General features: G+C 41.1%; 1 protein-coding gene across 12 annotated transcripts in view; it reads right to left on the bottom strand.

Annotated features, from left to right (window-relative positions):
* Positions 1–22,608, bottom strand: part of CNKSR2 (connector enhancer of kinase suppressor of Ras 2) — a 369,205-nt gene that overhangs the window by 98,791 nt on the left and 247,806 nt on the right. For all 12 annotated transcript variants that reach the window (XR_012160437.1, XR_012160435.1, XR_012160434.1 and 9 more), the window contains 2 exons: positions 1,202–1,250; positions 256–428 (listed from right to left, as the gene is read on the bottom strand). Coding sequence is in view for 9 of the 12 variants with exons in the window: in XM_073357190.1 (XP_073213291.1) it covers positions 256–428; positions 1,202–1,250 (222 nt within the window). In the remaining 3 variants the exon portion in view is untranslated. The remainder of the gene's footprint in view (positions 1–255; positions 429–1,201; positions 1,251–22,608) is intronic.

Here is a 22,608-nt window from a genome sequence, read left to right as displayed (position 1 = left end):
GAGGTGAGTAGTTACATTCTTCCTTATGTTCCAAAAAAAAAAAACCTTAAAGGGCAAATCCTGCAAACTCTAATGCATATGAGTGACTTTAGTCATACAAGTAATCTTACTGATTTAAGTAAGTTTATTTGGGTGAATAAAATCACTCACCTGTTTTCAGGATGGTATTTGACCTTCCATCTAATTATGACAACAAAACAGTATAAGATTTATTAGCATTAGACAGGATGAGCAACGAATGGGCCTATTTCTTACCTCCTCATTGATATACCAGTATAGAGAAGTATCCTTCAGAACAAACCAATATTTTTTCCATTTCTGGGAGAAATAACTCTTGGCATCTTTCTTTTTCCAAAGCCAGCCCTCGCAGTCCCCACGGCCCAGATCTTTACAGGAAATCCGTCTTTTGCTCTTACCAGGAATTGGAGCTAAAAATGCAAATAGTTAAATTGAAATGAGTATACGTGAAAGGCTTCACATTATGCATTTAATCAATCAAACACAAAATGCTAAATTTGTCTAAAAATCTGATCCATCTTTACAAACTTAACAGAAACATTTCAATAATAATTTCTTTGTCATTATTATTATTTCTTTTTAATCAAGCAACAAAATGTGTGCATGGCAAAAGAAAAAAGTACATATATTCTCTTATCTTACAGATATTATAATCTGAGCACAAGACAAAATGCAATAAATGAAGGCAACAAGACAGATTCTATAGGAAAGGAGGACAAGATATATAAATACAGTGTTATGTGGGTACATATGTTTGTGTACATCCTGATAGTTCATTTCATGGCAACATATGTAAACACACCAATAGCTACACATGAATGTACATACAGGCAGGGCTGCTTAAAAATATATATTAAAAAGATTAAAATAGGTTTATATTGGATAATACTTTGAAAAGTACAGCTTTACTAACATTCGAAAGACCCACAAAACCCTGCATAGTGCAATTCAGTAACATGCTCAGACCTCTGTAAAAGAGAATGTTGAATACAGTTAAGATGTGCTGAATCAGAGAAGGGCTGTTAATCCTGGTTGGATAGTTCTGTCATATGGATAACTGATGACTATAAATTTGGTTCAGGCTAACAAACTGCAACCTGTAAAATACTACAATATTTTAAACAGTAATATTCACATTTCTGTTTTTTACCATCACTTCAAAAAGTACCCATTTAATGCTTACCTTTGTTTTTCTTTTTAGTTTTCTGCTGTAGAGAAGACTGCTGAAAGGTCTGTAAGCAAATGAAGACACAGAAAAGCAGTGAAAAACTAACAGTGTACTTAGTGTGTTCCAGACCCTTCCTAAATTCTTATAAAAATAGCAATCAAAACTTTGAACACCAAAAGCATTACAATGCAAAATCTAAAAAATGTCCTCGGCAGATTTCTAGCACAAGTGGAAAAATACAATTTTATTTCAGACTTTCATGAACGCTTGAAGGAAAACAATACAGCACAATAAAATCAACTCACCAACTAGAACTAAAGTTTCTCTCAGAAACAGGCTTTCTTTTTTTCACTATGTTTTGTGTTAATAGGACATTTTTCACTCATTTAGAGTGGTAGTGTTCCTGTGGGGGAAGTCCTTTAGTTCTGTTTGGTGGTCCACTGGATAGCTGATCTTAATTTCTGATTTTAGTGTATGTGTTTGCTTTTTTTTTTATTTCAATGCCTTATGAAACTATGAAAAATATTTTTCGGCTGGTGCTAGAAAGATTTGGCTGGGAGTTGGCAGATTTGCTTGTAGATGCCTTCAGCATTTGAATTTTTGACTGCTATACTATTTTGTATTATGTATTAATAAACAAAGGGGAATGGGGAGAGAGAGATAAAAATTGAAAAAAAAAAAGAAGGGGTCCAAAAACAAAACTCAGGGAGAACTCTGCTGAAATAAATGAGTCTTATTATTATCATGTCCCAAAAGATATGGAAGATTGAGACAGCTCCACAACTAAAGACCCTTGACTTACAAAGTTATGTCCTTTACCTGGTCCTGACTGAACCTAGTAACCAAGAGCCGACACACCCAAACAGTTTTAAGTATTGGCATAGAAATAAGGTCAGAATTGAATTATCTCTGTATTTAGGGCCTCACTGATAAAAAGCTATACTACAGGGTCACGTCTGCAATAAGACTCAAATCCAATAAATGTCCATTATTCAGTGAGTGAAAAATATAATAATAATAATCATAATCATAAAAAACATGCACCACTTTAGTGTTAGTTGCCCTGTATTTTAGCTTAATATATTGTTGGTAGCAGCAATAAAATTCACAGAAGAGAGTCTGAGTGTAAATACCGCTCACCTCAACTTTTATTTAGCCAATATCAAAATCGAAGATTTCAGGCATCTGCTAGTCTTACTAGTTACAAATAAATCAAAGTTAAAATACTAATGGCCCCACAGGGTTAAAGCCTGCTCCTACTTAATAAGACAAACCTTCCCACAGCAGGGTGGGGTGTGATGTTACAAAGCTCTCTTTATTTTAAGGTCCATTCCACACCTAACTTCTCTTTCTCACTTCTTGCATATACGTCATGACTTAGCTCACACGTTCACATTATGGAAAAAGGACAACCCGTCTCCATGTCCAAGGGGTTTCCTCCTATGAAGTTCTGACAAATTCTCAAACAGCAAATTAAATCCATATAACAACATTGCCACAATAATTAACAGTAACATCATGAAACTAAGCAGCTGGCCTGGACCCTGATGCCTGAAAATGCACTGGGGAAGGCCAATCATCCCTATCTCCACCCCGTCTGATCCTAGATAGCATCAGAGTATATGGGACTGGGTGGGGTGATATAGGAGACTGAAAGAGTGATTATATAACGGGAGTTTCATGTTGGAAAAAATCAATAGGGCCCTGCTTGAAATCATCCTGCCTTTGGTGGTAAGTGTGGGGACAACTTCTCCTGATTGACTGTGTCTAGTCCCTTTCCTTCCTCTAATGGTGCTACTCCACTGGGCCCAACTAGCAAAGCCTCATCAAAGGCAACCAATTCCAATTCTGAATCAAGTTCAATGAGTCTATTTATATAGGCCTAAATATGTCTGTATTTCTCTAGAAGGAAAGATTTAGGGTGAGATGTTCTGAAGTGCGTAAGTGACTTGTATTTCTAAGTCATTTAGGCAATTTTGCAAATCTTACTTTAATTCAGTGTAGACAGTTTGATACAGAATTTAAAAAAAAATTCCTTAAGAGCTGTCAGTGCAAAAAACCCACTGTTTTATTTCATTTGACTTTTCTGTATTAAGTGTTTTCATCATTAATTCACGTAAACTGGAAGGGAGAAGTTTTGCTTATTTTCTCCTAAGTGGTACTTAATACCTTAAAAAAGGTGTTTTGTTTTTTAAACACAACCTATAAAAGTGCTTCTGGTCTGAATGTATAATCTAAGTGTGTTCTGCAGAAATGAGTTTCCATCTTGCTGAATTTTGGTGTTTTTGGAGGAGATGTTAGCGAAGGGGTATTGATCTTTGTCACCTCAAAATAATTTAAGTAAATAGCCATTTTTGTCTATAATATATTGTACTGAAAAGCAGGAAGGTTTTATTACAATTCAGTGTTCTGAATTAGCACTTTCAATGAGATAATAATTAAGGGCCTGGTCCAAAGCCCATTAAAGTCAATGGGAGCCTTTCAATTGACTTCAATGGGCTTTGGATCAGGCCTTAACTTACCTTCTTATTTAGATTTTAGGTTTTTAATTTGTTTGACTGGTTCTATGCAGAACAAAACTGGCTCCAGTTTCACCTTGGAGATGACATTTTCCTAGAACAGTATGTGTAAATAGACCTAATGACTCAACCGCATACTCACAGGATGTATGATTCCAAAAACGTGCGTGAGGGTCAAGTTCACAAAGTGTTTTATTTCTTTATTTACTCTGTTGGTGCTGCATGGCGACACAGTGATTACTAGACTCCCATGCTGCTGCTAAATGCCATCAACTGGCTAACTGCAGCTCCTCACCAATTATTAGATATTGTTTTTCCACGCTGTCCTGAAATTGTTTTTCTCCTTTTCTATTTAGGTCTGGAACATGCCACACACATAACAAGGTAAAATGTTAAATCCTATGAATTCAGCAAAAGCAACCCATAGCACACCATCAAACTCATATTTTGCTGCAAAATTCTATTAATCAATGCCTTATCAGACTGGATACTGAAATATTTTTAATGAGCTACAAAGTAGAGTATTGATTTCAATACACCTTTAAGCTTCACCTACTATATTTAAATAGATGACTGGCCCCAGCTTTCAAGAATTCATCTCTGTTACGCATTTTGAGAACAACACTGAAATTAAAAAGGAACCTGGTTTCACACACAAAAGAAAGACAGGTTTCAGAGTGGTAGCCGTGTTAGTCTGAATCGCAAAAACAACGAGGAGTACTTGTGGCACCTTAGAGACTAACGCATTTATTTGGGCATAAGCTTTCATGGGCTAAAACCCACTTTAGAAAGACAGTTAGTGAGGGATATGAGTTTGTCGTGAAGGTCACTGATTCCATAACTTTAATGAACCTCCGTGACTTCTTTGGCTTCAGCCCCTGCCACAGCGGTGGGGCTGGAGAAGCCGCCTGGGGCCAGAGCCCCCATATTTTCAGTAAAAGTCAGCAACAGGTCATGGGCTTCTGTGAATTTTTGTTTACTGTCCATGACTTTTACTAAAAATACCCATGACAGAATCTGAACCTTACTTATTAGTTATTCAACATAACTGATAGAATAGAAACAGTACTGCCACTGTACATATGACACAAAGGGTACATCAACTCAAGTAGAAATAGCTGCTAATGGAAAAGGTTCCAACTGTTTATTCATGTTCTGAACGATATGCTACATACCACAACTTCAATTAGCAAAACTTCTCATTCCAAAAGCAGGGCCACTTCACTTCATGTCACAATTACACTGAAAATTCCCTCCATTATCCTATATCTCATTTATTTGAATGGAGTCAATGTCTCGTGTTTTAGTAATATACCAAACACTAAAGTGCCTGTACGATACACATGCCCAAACCAGAGCATCAACCATAAACTATAAAAAAGTATCTTAAATTATATCGTTTCCATTGCAACCGCGGCCACTAAAACACACCTATTTTAAGAGTATTAAAGACAGAGCTCATAGAAATGTGGTGTTTTCTTTCTAAGGCATTTAACCATCTCAGGATAATTCAAACTAAAATGCATTAGGGGCCTGAATCTGCATCATTGAATCTATAGACTACCAGGATTGGCCTCTAACTGTAGGAAATTCTTATGCAGCTGTTTCTCCTTAGTAGTTAATTTGCAAAATTACTAACTGGCAGTTTGTTTAATTTTGGTTTCTCAGAAATAGTCAGTGTTAAAAGCTAATTCGTTTGAAATTTGACAATACTGGGGATGGTTTGGTCTATGCCGAACTTGGTTTGCATTAATAGCAGAAAAAAATCAAAATAATTCTTTTTAATGAAACATTTTCCCTTTTAGTTTTGTCCCAGATGCACGCTGTACTTAAGATAGTAGTGCCTGACATTCAAATAAACTAAACAAACATCGGTATAGTTCCCCTGATAATTATATCGCATGGTTTGATTTTTCCAATTTAAAAAAAGTCAGTTTTTATATTCAGAATCTTTAAAATGGATCACACATTACATTTAACTATACACATTTACTGGTGAAAGCACACTGTCCCAACTCTTTCTCACTCTCTTTCACAAAAATTATTTACAATTTTTAATTGGCAAATCTTCTACATCTCACTAGATTTCAAAAATCTTCAATATACTGATATTTCTATATAGCAGGAGTGAATGATATGCACTGAAAATTTTGTAAGCATAGTTACTGTAGGGCAATAAAGCAATTAACCTTTGAGGCACTTAAAACTAGAGATAAGCATCATATTCTTCAGTTATCTTCCAATCTTAAATTAAACTCTATACATTGAAGACAGATTCTAATTACTTAGTTGCAATGCAAATGTGTGCAGCTGAGAGTAGGACTAATATATGACTATTCTCATATCATCATGAACAGATTTAATGCCTTCATTCAACAAAACATTTATTCATTTGCTTAACTTCAGTGGGGTTAAAGCACATACTTTAGCACTAAAATATTATACTAAAATATTATACTGATCAACTTTATTTTAACCAATGACAACAAGTTATAAATTACTATTTTAATGTAAGTCAGACAGAAAAGACTCAAACCAGAAAATAACTAGTCACCCATTTCAATGGGACTAACTTGGCACCATGAGGAGACATTTTTCATCAGAGCTTGTTCACGTTGTGACAGCCTGACAGTATCCTGTTACTATCCTAAACAAACTTTATGGAATTAAGATAAACTTTACTGAGTTAAATTAAACCTTACTGAATTAGGGTTACCAAGTTTGGGGTACATTGTATTAAAATGTAACTGTATATGTTATTGTGGCACTGTATGTACCTTCTCTAATAGGCAGGGGAGATGCTAATGGACTTCCTCCAGGATCAGCCTTTGTAGCCACTTACATCCCCCCAGGAGATATGTACATACACGTTCAAACTGGATTCTCTAGAGACCAAGAGACAAAGGAAAGACTTTTGGATAAAATCTCATTTTAAACTAATTTAGGGCCTTCTTCCTGATCCAGCAAATGGACAGGAACTGTGGTCTACAGAGGGCCCAATCCCTAAGGGAGAAATGGAAGGATTTGGTCTACAGAGGCCTCATAAGTCTGTGTACTTGTTCTGAACTGAAGCTCCAATGAACTTGCAAGGATGCCCCTAGGATGGGGTATTAAAAGGCTGCACCTGCCAAATCCCATTTGAGAGTTAGGATGAAATCTGCTAAACTTATTAGCATGTGTGTAGGTTCTTTTATTGTGTTTACTATATTTTCTCCGTGATGCTTTGTACTGTAAGAATAAAGTAGGCTTGCTTCGAAAGAGCTATGTGGTAACTTATAACTGTAGCAGTTATGCAGTTATCCATCTCTGAAGAGAAAGCAAGCAGGTGTTCGAGGGCAATCTGTCTGTGCTAGGAATTACACAATGAAGGGGCCTGGGAATACCCCAGTCAGAAGGGAGAGGGACGTGTCTCCCCCCACCCGGAGAGACAACAGCCTGAGAGTGGGTGCTCTTGCTGAATCACTGAGGGGGAATCCAGGTGCAGTTGTCTTGACCTGTGACACGTACCTCCAGTATTTGCATACTGCCATGGAGTATGCTGTCTTGGTGCTCTTTGTTCTCTGACGGGCGTGCATGCACAGACCCAGCACCAGAACTTTGTTGATGTCAGCATGGAGGAAACTACTGGCTGCTGCTGTAGTGCTGCTTTCTTTGTGTGGTGCAACTGCTGCTTGCCACTCCCGCCACTGGTCTCTCCAGCTCCTCAGATTGTCTTCTAAACGCATAGCACAGCATATACGTCTGATACTACCCTACCAGGCGGTGCCGGGGGTGTGTGCTCCAGTGTAGTTATTCTCCTCTCTTCGCGGCCTGGCTGCCCTCCAGCACACAGATGGATGACCAGGTTAATCCCTAACTGTGAAGTGCTGCCAGACTAGATAGCCCTATTCAACCTTACTTGGTGGTGGCTGAAATCAATTTTCTCCACACCACCTCCCTAGTGCTGATTTTTTAAAAAGTTTTATTTTTATTTCTCTTTCCAACTCCCTTGAGCATTGGCCTGCTAAACCCAGGGTTGTGAGTTCAATCCTTGAGGGGGCCATTTAGAAATCTGGGGCAAAAATTGGGGATTGGTCCTGCTTTGAGCAGGAGGTTGGACTAGATGATCTCCTGAGGTCCCTTCCAACCCTGAGATTCTATGATATGGCAAAATGCTTCTCCTTACAAAACAGCTGCTGGAGCTCTCCTAGTGAGAATGAAAACATGAACATTATTCATGCTTGTTTTTATGATGTCTGCTTCCTAAACACATTCTGATGAATAAATACTACCTCTCCAGAATGTTCACGAGTTAGTGAATAAAAGAGGCTATGAAAAACAGTGTGGCAAAAGGGGAGGAAGTTCTAGACACACAAATATTTGCAAGTAATTTTTTTTTATTTACTAATAGGATTTGGGCTTGTTTACTTTCTTGGTTAGCCTGTCCCTAGTGTTTTGGAGTTGTGACTGGCAGCATGTGGGAACTCAGAAAAGAAAGAGAAGAAAAGAATTCTTCACTTTGACTGAATTGCTTCTAACTCGGGAATTATAGACTACAACTGAAAAAATAGCCAACTGATTAGTAGAATTTATTTAGGAGGAATTCTACACTATTATAATTTTAAAATGTAACTTTATGCACATTCTTTGAATCAAAGAATTTCTGCAGAAAATGATAATTAAAAGGTTTTTTTAGTGCTATGTGGAGGGAATGAAGAAGTTTAACCATTAACAGAAATTTATTTGGAACTTTCAGGGAACTTTTACTACTGAAGCCATATCTAAGACATTCTAGAAGCTTTTCCTCCCTCCCTCTCTCTCTCTCTCTTTACGGGGTGATAGTATTTGAAGAGATGGCTTCTAAGGGCTTGACTACAGTAGAAATTTCTGCACTAAGGCAGGTACCCTGATGCAGCTGCACCAGTGGAAAGAATGATTTGCATAGCAGTGTAGTTTCCCTGGTTTCAAAAGCTAAATCAGTGTAGCTACACTAGCGCAAAAATTCCTTGTGCAGGAAATCACAAAGTAGTCACCAGGGATTTAAAATCTATTATATTTATTCTTTGGTGAAGAGAGGGAAATGTTTAATCATGTTTAGACTGAATATTCAGTGATATATTGTATGTGTGTGATATCACAATTTTAATTTGTATAGTGTGTAAATATTAAAAGCTGAAGTGAAAATACTAAATATTTTCTCATTTTATATTATTAACATTAGCGGAAGACACAATGAAGATGACTGGATGTGGAAGCTGTGGTATGTACATGATCCTGGAGGTGGCACCTGGTAAGAGTTTTGTTTGTATGAAATGCCATTTGATAGAGCTGATGGAGGAAAAGATCTGAGGTTTGGAGATGCAGGTGGAAAGTCTGGTTGAGTTTAGGAAGGGGTTTGAGCAGATTATGGAGCAAAGACATGAGGTATCTGAAGGGAAAAGCTCAGACTTGCAGATGGAAGCAGGACTGGGGAATTCTGAGGAGACACTGGGTGAGGAAAGTGGTCAGTGGAAGCATGTGACTAAAAGAACCAGGAAGAGGAAAAGAGGGGCTAGTGAAGGAGAAACAGAGCTCAAGAATAGGTTTGCAGAGTTGGAAAATGAAGAAGGGGCTCAGCAGATAGTCACTGAAGGTGGAAGGGCAAGGAAAAAGAGAAGAGCAGCTAGTCCTATAGAAAAAGGGGAAGAGTTAATGGAGACTACACCAAATATGAGCTCCAGGAGGATACAGGATGGGTTAAAGAGGATTACAAGGGAGAATAGGAATGGAAAGAATTTGCAGCCAGAGGGAACAGGGGACAGACTGGAGAATAGCACCGTCACCAGGAAAAGGCAGGTCTATGTGATTGGGGACTCTTTACTGAGAAGAATAGACAGGCCTGTAACCAGAGCTGATCCAGAGAATAGGAGGGTGTGCTGTCTTTCAGGTGCTAAGATATGGGATGTAGACCTGAGGTTGAAAAGGATTCTAAAGGGAGCAGGAAAGAATCCCCTAATTATCCTTCATGTGGGAACAAATGATACAGCTAGATTCTTGCTGGAAAGTATTAAGGGAGACTATGCTAGGCTGGGGAAGACGCTTAAGGAAATCGAGGCTCAGGTGATCTTTAGTGGGATTCTGCCTGTTCCTAGAGAAGGGCAACAAAGGTGTGAGAAGATGATGACTATTAACAGATGGCTTAGGCAGTGGTGCTATAAGGAGGGTGTTGGGATGTATGGCCACTGGGAGGCATTCATGGACAGAGGTCAGTTCTCTCGGGATGGACTTCATCTGAGTAGGGAAGGAAATAGACTTCTAGGATGGAGGCTGGCACAACTGATTAAGGGAACTTTAAACTAGGAATTTGGGGGAGATGGTTGGGAGATGTCCAGGTAATCTCCACGCCGGATTTTAGCATTGAGAGGAAAGAAAACCAAGTAAGAGAGGATACAGCCGTGGGTAGGAGGAAGGGCAGTGTAGATACCAGTCTAACAGGTTATACTGGCTGTAGAATGACCGTGCCTATTAGGGTACAGAATGTGAGTGAGGCCAAACAGCAAAAATTAAGATGTTTGTACATGAATGTGAGGAGCCTAAATAACAAAATGGAGGAACTAGAGCTACTGGTGCAGGAAGTGAAACCAGATATGATAGGGGTAACAGAAACATGGTGGAATAGTAGTTATGACTGGACTACAGGTATTGAAGGGTATGTGCTGTTTAGGAAAGACAGAAATAAAGGTAAAGGTGGTGGAGTACCTTTGATGGAGTATCAGTGATGAGGTAGAATGTAAAGAAATAAGAAGCGATTAAATGGATAAGACTGAGTCCATCTGGGCAAAAATTACATTGGGGAAGAAAACTATTAGAGTCTCCCCTGGGATAGTGCTTGGAGTGTGCTATAGACCGCCGGGATCTAATTTGGATATGGATAGAGCCCTCTTTAATGTTTTTAATAAAGTAAATACTAATGGAAACTGTGTCATCATGGGAGACTTTAACTTCCCAGATATAGAATGGAGGTCGAGTGCTAGTAATAATAAGAGGGCTCAGATTTTCCCAGATGTGACAGCTGATGGATTCCTTCATCAAGTAGTTGCTGAACTGACTAGAGGGGATGCCATTTTAGATTTGGTTTTGGTGAGTAGTGAGGACCTCATAGAAGAAATGGTTGTAGGGGATAATTTTGGCTCAAGTGATCATGAGCTAATTCAGTTCAAACTGAATGGAAGGATTAACAAAAATAAATCTGCAACTAGGATTTTTGATTTCAAAAGGGCTGACTTTCAAAAATTAAGGAAATTAGTTAGGGAAGTGGATTGGACTGAAGAATTTATGGATCTAAAGGTAGAGGAGGCCTGGGATTATTTTAAATCAAAGCTGCAGAAGCTATCGGAAGCCTGCATCCCAAGAAAGGAGAAAAAATTCATAGGCAGGAGTTGTAGACCAATCTGGATGAGCAAGCATCTCAGAGAGGTGATTAAGAAAAAGCAGAAAGCATACAGGGAGTGGAAGAAGGGAGGGATCAGCAAGGAAAGCTACCTTATTGAGGTCAGAACATGTAGGGATAAAGTGAGACAGGCTAAAAGTCAAGTAGAGTCGGACCTTGCAAAGGGAATTAAAAACAATAATAAAAGGCTCTATAGCCATATAAATAAGAAGAAAACAAAGAAAGAAGAAGTGGGACAGCTAAACACTGAGGATGGAGTGGAGGTCAAGGATAATCTAGGCATGGCCCAATATCTAAACAAATACTTTGCCCCAGTCTTTAAGAAGACTAAAGAGAATCTTAGGGATAATGGTAGCATTATGGGAATGAGGATATGGAAGTAGATATTACCATATCTGAGGTAGAAGCGAAACTTGAACAGCTTAATGGGACTAAATCAGGGGGCCCAGATAATCTTCATCCAAGAATATTAAAGGAATTGGCACATGAAATTGCAAGCCCATTAGCAAGAATTTTTAATGAATCTGTAAACTCAGGGGTTGTACCACACGATTGGAGAATTGCTAACATAGTTCCTATTTTTAAGAAAGGGAAAAAATGTGATCCGGGTAATTATAGGCCTATTAGTTTGACATCTGTAATATGCAAGGTCTTGGAAAAAATTTTGAAGGAGAAGGTAAAGACATTGAAGTCAATGGTAAATGGGACAAAATACAACATGGGTTTACAAAAGGTAGATCGTGCCAAACCAACCTGATCTCCTTCTTTGAGAAAGTAACAGATTTTTTAGACAAAGGAAACGCAGTGGATCTAATTTACCTAGATTTCAGTAAGGCGTTTAATTAATAACTCCACATGGGGAATTATTAGTTAAATTGGATAAGATGGGGGTTAATAGGAAAATTGAAAGGTGGATAAAGAATTGGTTAAAGGGGAGACTACAATGGGTCCTACTGAAAGGTGAACTGTCAGGCTGGAGGGGGGTTGCCAGTGGAGTTCCTCAAGGATCGGTTTTGGGACCAATCTTATTTAAACTTTTTATTACTGACCTCGGCACAAAAAGTGGGAGTGTTCTAATAAAGTTTGCGGATGATACAAAGCTGGGAGGTATTGCCAATTTAGAGAAGAACAGGGATATCCTACAGGAGGATCTGGATGACCTTGTAAACTGGAGTAATAGTAATAGGATGAAATTTAATAGTGAGAAGCGTAAGGTCATGCATTTAGGGATTAATAACAAGACTTTTAGTTATAAGTTAGGGACGCATCCATTAGAAGTAATGGAGGAGAAGAAGGACCTTGGAGTATTGGTTGATCATAGGATGACTATGAGCTGCCAATGTGATATGGCTGTGAAAAAAGCTAATGCGGTCTTGGGATGCATCAGGAGAGGTATTTCCAGTAGAGATAAGAAGGTTTTAGTACCGTTATACAAGGCACTGGTGAGACCTCACCTGGAATACTGTGTGCAGTTCTGGTCTCCCATGTTTAAGAAGGATGAATTCAAACTGGAACAGGTACAGAGAAGGGCTACTAGGATGATCCGAGGAATGGAAAACTTGTCTTATGAAAGGAGACTCGAGGAGCTTGGCTTGTTTAGCCTAACTAAAAGAAGGTTGAGGGGAGATATGATTGCTCTCTATAAATATATCAGAGGGATAAATACCGGAGAGGGAGAGGAATTATTTAAGCTCAGTACCAATGTGGACACAAGAACAAATGGATATAAACTGGCCACCAGGAAGTTTAGACTTGAAATTAGACGAAGGTTTCTAACCATCAGAGGAGTGAAGTTTTGGAATAGCCTTCCAAGGGAAGCAGTGGGGGCAAAAGATCTATCTGGCTTTAAGATTAAACTCAATAAGTTTATGGAGGAGATGGTATGATGGGATAACATGGTTTTGGTAATTAAATATTCATGGTAAATAGGCCCAATGGCCTGTGATGGGATATTAGATGGGGTGGGATCTGAGTTACCCAGGAAAGAATTTTCTGTAGTATCTGGCTGATGAATCTTGCCCATATGCTCAAGGTTTAGCTGATCGCCATATTTGGGGTTGGGAAGGAATTTTCCTCCAGGGCAGATTGGAAGAGGCCCTGGAGATTTTTCGCCTTCCTCTGTAGCATGGGGCACGGGTCAGTTGCTGGAGGATTCTCTGCTCCTTGAAGTCTTTAAACTACGAGTTGAGGACTTCAATAGCACAGATATAGGTGTGAGGTTTTTTGCAGGAGTGGTGGGTGAAATTCTGTGGCCTGCGCTGTGCAGGAAGTCAGACTAGATGATCATAATGGTCCCTTCTGACCTAAATATCTATGAATCTATGAAACATTGAATTCAATAGGATGACTTGCATGCTTAAAGTTAAACATGTGTTTAAGTATTTTGCTGCTTTACAGACAGAGCTCCAGAACCTAAGTCCCAGTTTTATAGCACTGCGATCCACTTGGCTATTGCCTAACCCTACAAGCACCTAAACTCACTTGGTGCCTAAAATGTCTGCTGTAGAATTTCTCCAGGCACCTAAGTTTCTGCTTCTGGGCATGTGCACTGCTGTTTCTCTTGGCGTGTGGATGCCTATCTCCTGGCTAAGGCCAAGAGCAGTCCAGGAACTGGGGTTGGAGCATCTAAGACACACACTGGGCCTGATTTGGTTGATGTGGTCAGATGCCATCTACAAGATTGGGTCCCATCAAAACACGGGACGGATGGTGCCCATTAGGCCATTGGTTAGAGCACTTATCTGGGAGCCCTGGATTCAGATCTCTGCTCTGCATGATGGGGAGAAAGGATACGAATAGGGGTCTCTCACCTCCCAGGAGAGTAGTCTAACCACTGAGGTATGGGATATTCTGATGTGGGCCTCTCTCCTTTTGATGCTGTTCCATCATGTATAAATAAAGGATCCCTGGAGCAGGGGATTGGACCCTGGGGCCCTGGCCACCAGGCTGCAGAGTCATTCTCTCTGGCCCTATGACTCTTATAATTAAAGAGCCATTGGGGCGGAGAGAGTGAATGAGAATGGTTCAATCATTTACCACAGTCAGAAGAATCTTGGGGTCTGTGGACAAAGCCAGGCCACGAGTTTCCTGCACACACGCTACAGATGCTAGTTGGTGTTTATGACAGGAGTGTATACATCTTCTGCAGCAGCAAGGAATGTTGCTGGGCATGTTACCCCAGCCAGATCTCTCTCAGCCACCATTCAGCCTGCATGCACTGTGTTTGGGGGTTGCCATTCCCCTTGTACCTGTCTGTGCCACAGTAATAGGGTGACCAGATGTCCTGATTTTGTAGGGACAGTCCCGATTTTGGGGTCTTTTTCTTATATAGGCTCCTATTATCCCCAAACCCCATCCCGATTTTTCACATTTGCTGTCTGGTCACCCTACACAGTAATGAGGGCAGAATTTTGCTGTAGTGTTTTGAATGCCAGACAATACATCTTTGTAAACGACTCTCCCTTAAACACTTTGGAATATAAGCTATATGAATAAGACAGGCAATACAAAGCATCTGCTCTGACTTCCAAAACTAAATCAAGTTTCTGGTGAAAACAAGCAGCAATACAGAGGAAATATACTAATGGACTTATTTGCAAGACCGTGCTCCCATTTTAACATGAATCAAAAGTTTTCTAGAGTTATGAGGAAGGAGTTTATAATATACTTTGATGGACTAGGCAATCAGCATGGAGTAGCCTCTTAGAAAGGCAGACTTATACCAAAGGATCTGATGGAGAGGACATTTACAATTAGCGTACTGTTCTCTTGCTCATCTTCTGAAGAAGAAAATTTCAACACAACCTTGTTGTTTGTACAGCTGGTCAAATTTCTTTGTACCATTCATCATGAGAGAACCTCTATCTACTGGTTAAGTTACCAAATATGTGTCCTTATAATTAGTTCCAAGAGTTGGAGATTTCACTGAATTCATACCCTTCAGGACTAAAACGACATTTCCAGCAAGTGGTGCTTTGTGCTTCTTTATCACTGCATCATATCACCAGGAATAGCTCTAATAATAGCTGTACACATCAGTGCTGAAGTCAGGTAGTCCTTGACCCAAGAAAATATGCAGGGAAAGTTTCCACAGGGAAATGAGGGAAAGAACATTTTAGTATCTGTAACTCATCCATTATAAATATATTTAAAAGTCATATCACACCATTTTTCTTCTCCCATGATTTAAGGCTTGGTAGAAGAACTGGTCATTCCAGGATACAAAGCACATTGCCTTCTGTGAGCCTAATGGAATCTCCTTTAAGTGCGAAGTGAAACAGAACATCTCAGAGTGTGGAGAAAGGTAACATGAACATTTTTTTTCAATCATAAGCTTGCACTAGTGATCTCTGAGTTACAGTACTGAGAGCCATTCTAAATTCTAAATTCCCTAGAGTCAGAAATCCCATCTGGTTACAAGTATCAGAGGGGTAGCCGTGTTAGTCTGGATCTGTAAAAGCAGCAAAGAGTCCTGTGGCACCTTATAGACTAACAGACATATTGGAGCATAAGCTTTCGTGGGTGAATACCCACTTTGTCGGATGCTTATGCTCTAATACATCTGTTAGTCTATAAGGTGCCACAGGACTCTTTGCATCTGGTTAGAGTTAGTGTCAGAGCAAAGATGAATATTTGAAAAGGGGATAAAAGGAAATTATTGGCCTATAAAAACAGTATCATTTTCTGATGTTTAATCTATATTTACATTTTTCACAAATACAAGAGCAGAAATGGATCGGCTGAGTCACAAGCTAGGATACTAGGCAACAAAGCAAAAGCCAATATCCTCTTTCCTAGTGCAGGCAGATGCTCACACACTCCTCTCCCCAACCCCACCAGCGCAAAAATAAATAAATAAATAAATAAATAGAGTTATTCTCCTGACAGTGCAGGCACTAAACCACCTGCAGTGCTGATTGATAGTTTGCAGGGTTGTGGCTACTGTGGGCATGAGAGTTGTGTAGCACTGGGAGTACTGATAATGCTGCTGGGACTCAGACTGAACAATCTTCAAAGCATCCCAGGAGCAGTGCTTAGAAAAACTTGCTCATTTAAAAAACATTGTGCTGATTTGCCAAAGTGTTTGCGTACACAGGAAAGGCACAAAACAATGGACCTTAAAGTCTGAATGTTACCCAATTCATTAAATTACATTTTCAGTACTTTTGTTATTAATATTTTATTATGTACTAACTTCTATATAATTTCACAAACCATACAACATAGACAATGGACCTGATTCTCCACGGTTGGAAATCTTGTGTAGTTCATTCCAGTGATCCCTGGATGTATAAGCAGAGGAGCAGTGAATAGGATTAGGGAGGTTATACTAGCACTAATGCAACTACTGCTGGAATACTGTTATTCTGGAATACTGTTAATGCAACTACTGCTGGAATACTGGAATATTTGGTGCCCACAATTCAAGAAATATGTTGATAAATTGGAGGGGGTCCAGAGAAGAGTCATGAGAATGATTAAAGTATTAGAAAACATGCCTTATAGTGACAGATTCAATTAGTTCAATCTGTTTGGTTTATTGAGGAGAAGAAATGGTTAGTCACCTTCTCGTAACTGTTGTTCTTCGAGCTGTGTTGCTCATATCCATTCCAATTAGGTATGTGCACGCGCCATGCACACAGTTTGCTGGAAGGCTTTTCCCTGAGCAGCAACTGTCGGCTTGGCTCTGGAGCCCCCTGGAGTTGCACCTTCATGGCGCCACATATAAGACCCGTCACCTCTCCAGTTCCTTCTTGCCAGATACTCCGACGGAGGGGAAGGCGGGTGGGTTTGGAATGGATATGAGCAACACATCTCAAAGAACAATAGTTACAAGAAGGTGAGTAACCATTTCTTCTTCTTCGAGTGCTTGCTCATATTGATTCCAAATAGGTGACTCCCAAGCCTTACACAGGAGGTGGGGTTGGAGTTCATGGAATTGCTGACTGAAGCACAGCCCTGCTCAACGCTGCATCGTCCCTGGCATGCTGGCATAATGTGAAGTGAAGGTGTGGACTGAAGACCACATTGCCATTCTAAATATTTCCTGATCGTTACCTGGGCCAGGCCGGCTGCCGAGGATGCCTGAGCTCTGGGGGAGTGCGCAGTCAGAGCAGGGGCAGGGACCTTTGCCAGGTCATAACAAGCCTGGATACAGGATGTGATCCACGACACTGGGAGGCCTTTCATCCTGTCCGCAACCACAACAAATAGCTGGTTCGACTTGCAAAATGGCTTAGTTTGTTCAATATAAAATGCCAGTGCACGCTATATGTCCAGGGAGTGAAGCCTCTGCTGGTGGCTATTGGCATGGGGTTTTGGGAAAAAGACTGGAAAGAATATGTCTTGGTTGGCATGAAAATTCGAGACCACCTCTGGGAAGATGGGTGAAGTCGCATTTGCACCTTAACTTTGTAAAAAAATGCTATATGGAGGGTCGGATCTGAGAGTCTTGAGCTTGGACATCCTTCTGGCTGATATTCTTGCAAACAAAAAGGCCACCTTGTAGGAAAGGTACAGAAGTGAGCATGTTGCTAGGGGCTCAAATGGTGGCCCCATCAGTCTTGAGAGTATCAAGTTAAGGTCCCAAGTGGAGGTGGGCTGCTGAATCTGAGGATATAATCTGTCCAACCCCTTGAGGAACCACCACACCATTTGGTTAGTGGCCATGCTCTTCTGGGTGAAAAGTTGAGATGGCAGCCAGGTGAACCTTTTTTGAGGAGTGAGACAAGCCCTGCTCTTGCAACTTCAGGAGGACCAATTATTGTGTCTGAGAGATACGGCTCTGCAAGCACCAAATCGTGAATCTTTTCCACTTGGCCAAGTAAGTAGCTCTGGTCAAAGGTTTTCTGCTACCCAGAAGAACCTCCCTAACGGGGTCTAAGCATGTGAGCTCTAGCGGGTTCAACCATGCAGCTTCCAAGCCATGAGGTGGAGAAACTCGAGATTGGGATGCTGAAGCCTTCTGTAATGTTGAGTGATGAGGTCCAGAACTAATGGTCGAGTTATTAGAGTATCCACTGATAGCTCCAGTAGCATGGTGTAACAATGCAAACGTGGCCAGGCAGATACCACCAGGATCACCGAGGTTCCATCGCTCTGGATCTTGAGGAGGACCTTGTGAATCAGTGATATAGGAGGAAATATGTAGAACAGTCAGTCCTTCCATGGAAGCAGAAATGTGTCTGCCAACGAACCCGGGCTGTGGATCAGGAAGGAGCAGAATTGTAGGCACTTCCTGTTGGCCCTTGTGGTGAACAGGTCGATTTGGGGAACTCCCCACTATTGGAAGATATTATTACATCCAGGTGGATAGACCACTCATGATTGTGAAAAAACCTGCTGAGACGGTCTGCTGGTTCGTTCTGCGACCCTGGAAGATAGGATGCTTCCAAAAGTATGGAGTGTGCTATGCAGAACTCCCAGAGCTGGAGCGGAGGTGCGGTCTTGCACTGGTCCCCCTCCCTTAGGTGGTTCCTGTTCCCTTGCACAGGAAGGGGAGTGCCCTTTAGCAGTCTTCCTGTGCTTCTTCTTTGGGACAGGAGACTGTGAGCGGTGCAGAGATTGATCCCACACCATCCTCAGCGCTGGGGAGTGGGTGCCGAGGATCTCTGACACCAGAGTCCTTCCTCGGCACCTCCCGGACTGAAGCCTGCACCCTGTACATAGATGCTGAGGAGCCCAGTGCTGTGTCCATGGGGCTCGACTCAGACTGAGGGCACAAAGCTGCTTCCATTAGCAGTAACTTTAATCTGTGGTCCCTCTCTTTCTTTGTGTGGGGGCCTGTAAAGGTTTGGACTCACCTGGTGGTGACTCCTGCTGGTAGTTGTCGGGAATTAGCTCGTTCAGCCACCAGAGCGCCCTCTGCAGGCTAGTGATCTGCCTTACTGCTGGCCCCCATGTCCCTCCCCAGGACCTGGTGCCCCTTTCTCTGGGGTGCTGCCCCCCTGGCAGTACCTCCACACTCTCAGGTTCTGGGTCTCCCCACCCAGGGGAACCCCCCACACTCTAATCTCACCTCGCCTCAGCCTGGGCTACTGCCAGTCCCCACTTAGCCCCTTATATCAGGGGCAGACTGCAGTGTATACGCCACTCATCACAGGCAAGGGGTTTTTGGACCTGCTGCCTCCGCCTACCCATGGGCTGCCCCCCTGCAGCCCTGCACCTATTTGGCCTGTAGTCAGGCCTGCAGCCTGAGGCTTTCCAGGCCAGAGCTCCCAGCTCCTCTGGCCCTTCCCCAGCCCTGCTCCAATCTAGGTGTCCTGCTCGGCACCTTGCAGCCAGGCCCTTCTCCCTCTACAGGCAGAGGGAGACTGCGTGGCCTCCTGGCTCACAGCCTCTTATAGGGGCCAGCTGGGCCTGACTGAGTTGGCCATAGCTGCAGGTGCTCCCTCAATCAGGCTGGGCTTTTCCCCACAACCCCAGCCCTCTCTCAGGGCTGGCCTCAGCCCTGTCAGGGCCAGAGTGGGTAACCACCCCACTACAGGGCCAAAACTCCTACAGCTCTTACAACTGTCCATTTGATGGGACTCCCCCAAGCACTTTAGACAAGACAAGTGTGGGTTGCCCTTGGGCACAAGCTTCTGGCAAACCTTACATGGCTTAAACCCCTGGGTCAGAGGCATGCCCCGGGCCTGGGAGAGGGATGGGGAAAAGGGGCAGGGAAAACACCCCCAGTACCCCAAGTCCTAAAGTCTAACTAAAGACAAACAACTTTTTAAAAAACTATCTAACTATTTACAGAAACACTACACTAGAGGATCGCTCATTGAACATGAGAGATGAAATGCTCCGGCAACCGTCACTGGCAGTAAGAAGGAACTGGAGAAGCAGTGGGTCGGCAGGGCCTTATATGCTGTGCCATGAAGGCACGACTCCAGGGGGCTCCAGAGCCGACTCGATGGATGCTGCTAGAGGAAGAACCTTCCGGAGAACTGCATGCAGCGCGCACACACCTAATTGGAATTTATATGAACAAGCACTTGAAGAAGAAGGCTATGGGTAATTTGATCACAGTCTATAAGCACCTACATGGGGAACAGAAATTTGATAAGAAAGGGCTCTTCAATATAGTAGATTGTAATACGATCCAATGGCAGGAAGCTGAAGCTAGACAAATTCAGGCTAGAAATAAGACATACAATCTTTCAACAGTAAGGGTAATTAACCACTGGCACTGCTTACCTACAATTGTGGCGGATTCTCCATCACTGGAATTTTAAAATCATGACTGCATGTTTTTCTAAAAGATATGCTCTAGTGCAAACAGGAATTAATATAGGGAAGATCTGTGGTCTGTGTTATGCAAGAGGTCGGACTAGATGATCACAATAGTCCTTTCTGGCATTATAATCTATCAATCTATGGAAGTGCTTGCAAACAGGAAATAGCAACTGCTTTTGATGTCAGTAGCAGCATTGGACTGAATTCTCATAAATTAGGTGGCACCCACCAACTAATTTAAAATCAGGTCATTCTGAGTGTCTTCTGTGGAGTGCCTGGAATACTTTTGATTGCTACAATATATGAAAATAATGAACAGCAATTACACCTCATTCTATTACTCTTCTCTACCAGTGTGGTTAAGAATCCTAGGACCAGAAGGCCTTTGAAAGTGATGGATGCATTTATATCAAGCAATTCATCAGTGCCTCAGGGAAGAACCTCAAGCTTCAACACACTTCCTCAAGGCAAAGGGAAGCCTGAATGTGTGTGTCAATGAAAATGATGTTCACCCTACAAAACGGGGAGGAATTCTTTAGCTATTGACTATATAACTTTTTAAAAAAAGCATCTCAGAATGTGGCCAAGCAGACAAAAAGAAAAAAAACGAAACATATTTAGGGCTCAGTTACAGATAAAACTTTTCAGCTGCAAAATCAACATTAAAAGCAACTACAAAAAACTCAGAGAGAACAGTCTTTTTTCCTGTTTGTTTAGGGATATACAGTCTTCTTAATCTATTACCAACTTGTTTGAGAGTTATAACAATAGTTTCTGTGTAAAAGAGAAATCAAAAGCTTTCCAATCTGCAAATAATTGCTTTGAGAAGAAAATTTGACAAGAATGCAAACAAATATTCAGATTCTCAACTGTAGAGAAAATAAGCAGAAAAAGGCCTACTTTCAGACATAGAACTAGGCTTTTTTCCACTTATTTGCTCTATATCTGTTCTCTAAATATTTAGACAGTAACTGGATGGTTATTGCTGCTGTGTTTTCCAGCATGAGTTTCATGTACTTTAATGGTTGCTGTCTTGCCTGTACACTTGATGCTGATCCTGATATGCAGATACTTTCACTGAAACACATACCAGTCTACCACAATTGTTCACTATTGAAAGTAATGACAAGAAGCGATGGCGTCAAATTGCAGCAAGGGAGGTTTAGGTTGGACATTAGGAAAAACTTCCTAACTGTCAGGGTAGTTAAGCCCTGGAATAAATTGCGGAATTTCCGTCATTAGAGATTTTTAAGAGCAGGTTAGACAAACACCAATCAGGGATGGTCTAGATAATACTTAGTCCTGCCTTGAGTGCAGGCGATTGGACTAAAAGACCTCTCAAGGTCCCTTCTAGTCCTATGATTCTATGATTGGTAGCAGATAATAAGCAGTGATGTACTGTAAATTGTGATGGGATTGTTTCCTTCAACTCTGTCATTTGGAGACTTTTTTAGAACTCTTTTCTACTTTCTTTTTACACTACAAAATCCATCTATTCAGTGGTCCATGAGAGATTATGTAATGGTCAGCTCACCATCTCTGACTGCCATGAACAAACACTGAGCATCATCTACAATAAGGGAAGAAAGACTCAATTTTCTTCCTTTTGCTACCACAAGAGCCTCAGAGGATTCCAAATCTCCACTGACCTAGTGGGGCTGCTTCCATACTTGAGTATCTTGTTTGCCAGTCAAGGAAATTAGTGATTTACCAGAAACTGGTTAAGACAGAGAACAATCTGATTGGCAAACTAAGTTTCTAACCCATGACTTTATGTGACAACTATATAGTTCAATAATATTTAACCTTACTATTTATTTTGCCACTCAAATGACCAGGTGTACAATTTTCTAGGTGGATTAAAAAACACCAGGGAGTCTAGTTGTTATGAGATAACCCCACTTCAAGGTTTCTGATGTGAGACAGCCTGCTGCCTCACCATGTACCCAAGATGTATTTTTGTCTGAAACAACTACACATCTTGCCACATTTAACCTCTTATTTAACAAAAGAGAAACTGGGTTACTAATTCAACTGGCCTATAACAATCTCTAAATTGTACTACTATAGGATGATGTGACAGGAAAGCTAGAGCTATAGGGAAGATGTAAACACCACAGAAAGAAGAATTCTGTAGGCTGATACAAGGGGGACATAACCAGGAATGATTAAATGAAATAGATAACAGGGAAATATAGACTGAACAAAAATCAAGAAAGCTTTCAAATGGTGAGATGTATTAGACTGTAGATCTACCTCTCTTGACAATGTAA

This window comes from Lepidochelys kempii, chromosome 1 (assembly GCF_965140265.1).
Source record: "Lepidochelys kempii isolate rLepKem1 chromosome 1, rLepKem1.hap2, whole genome shotgun sequence".
NCBI lineage: Eukaryota > Metazoa > Chordata > Testudines > Cheloniidae > Lepidochelys > Lepidochelys kempii.
This window is presented reverse-complemented; position numbering and strand designations above follow the sequence as displayed.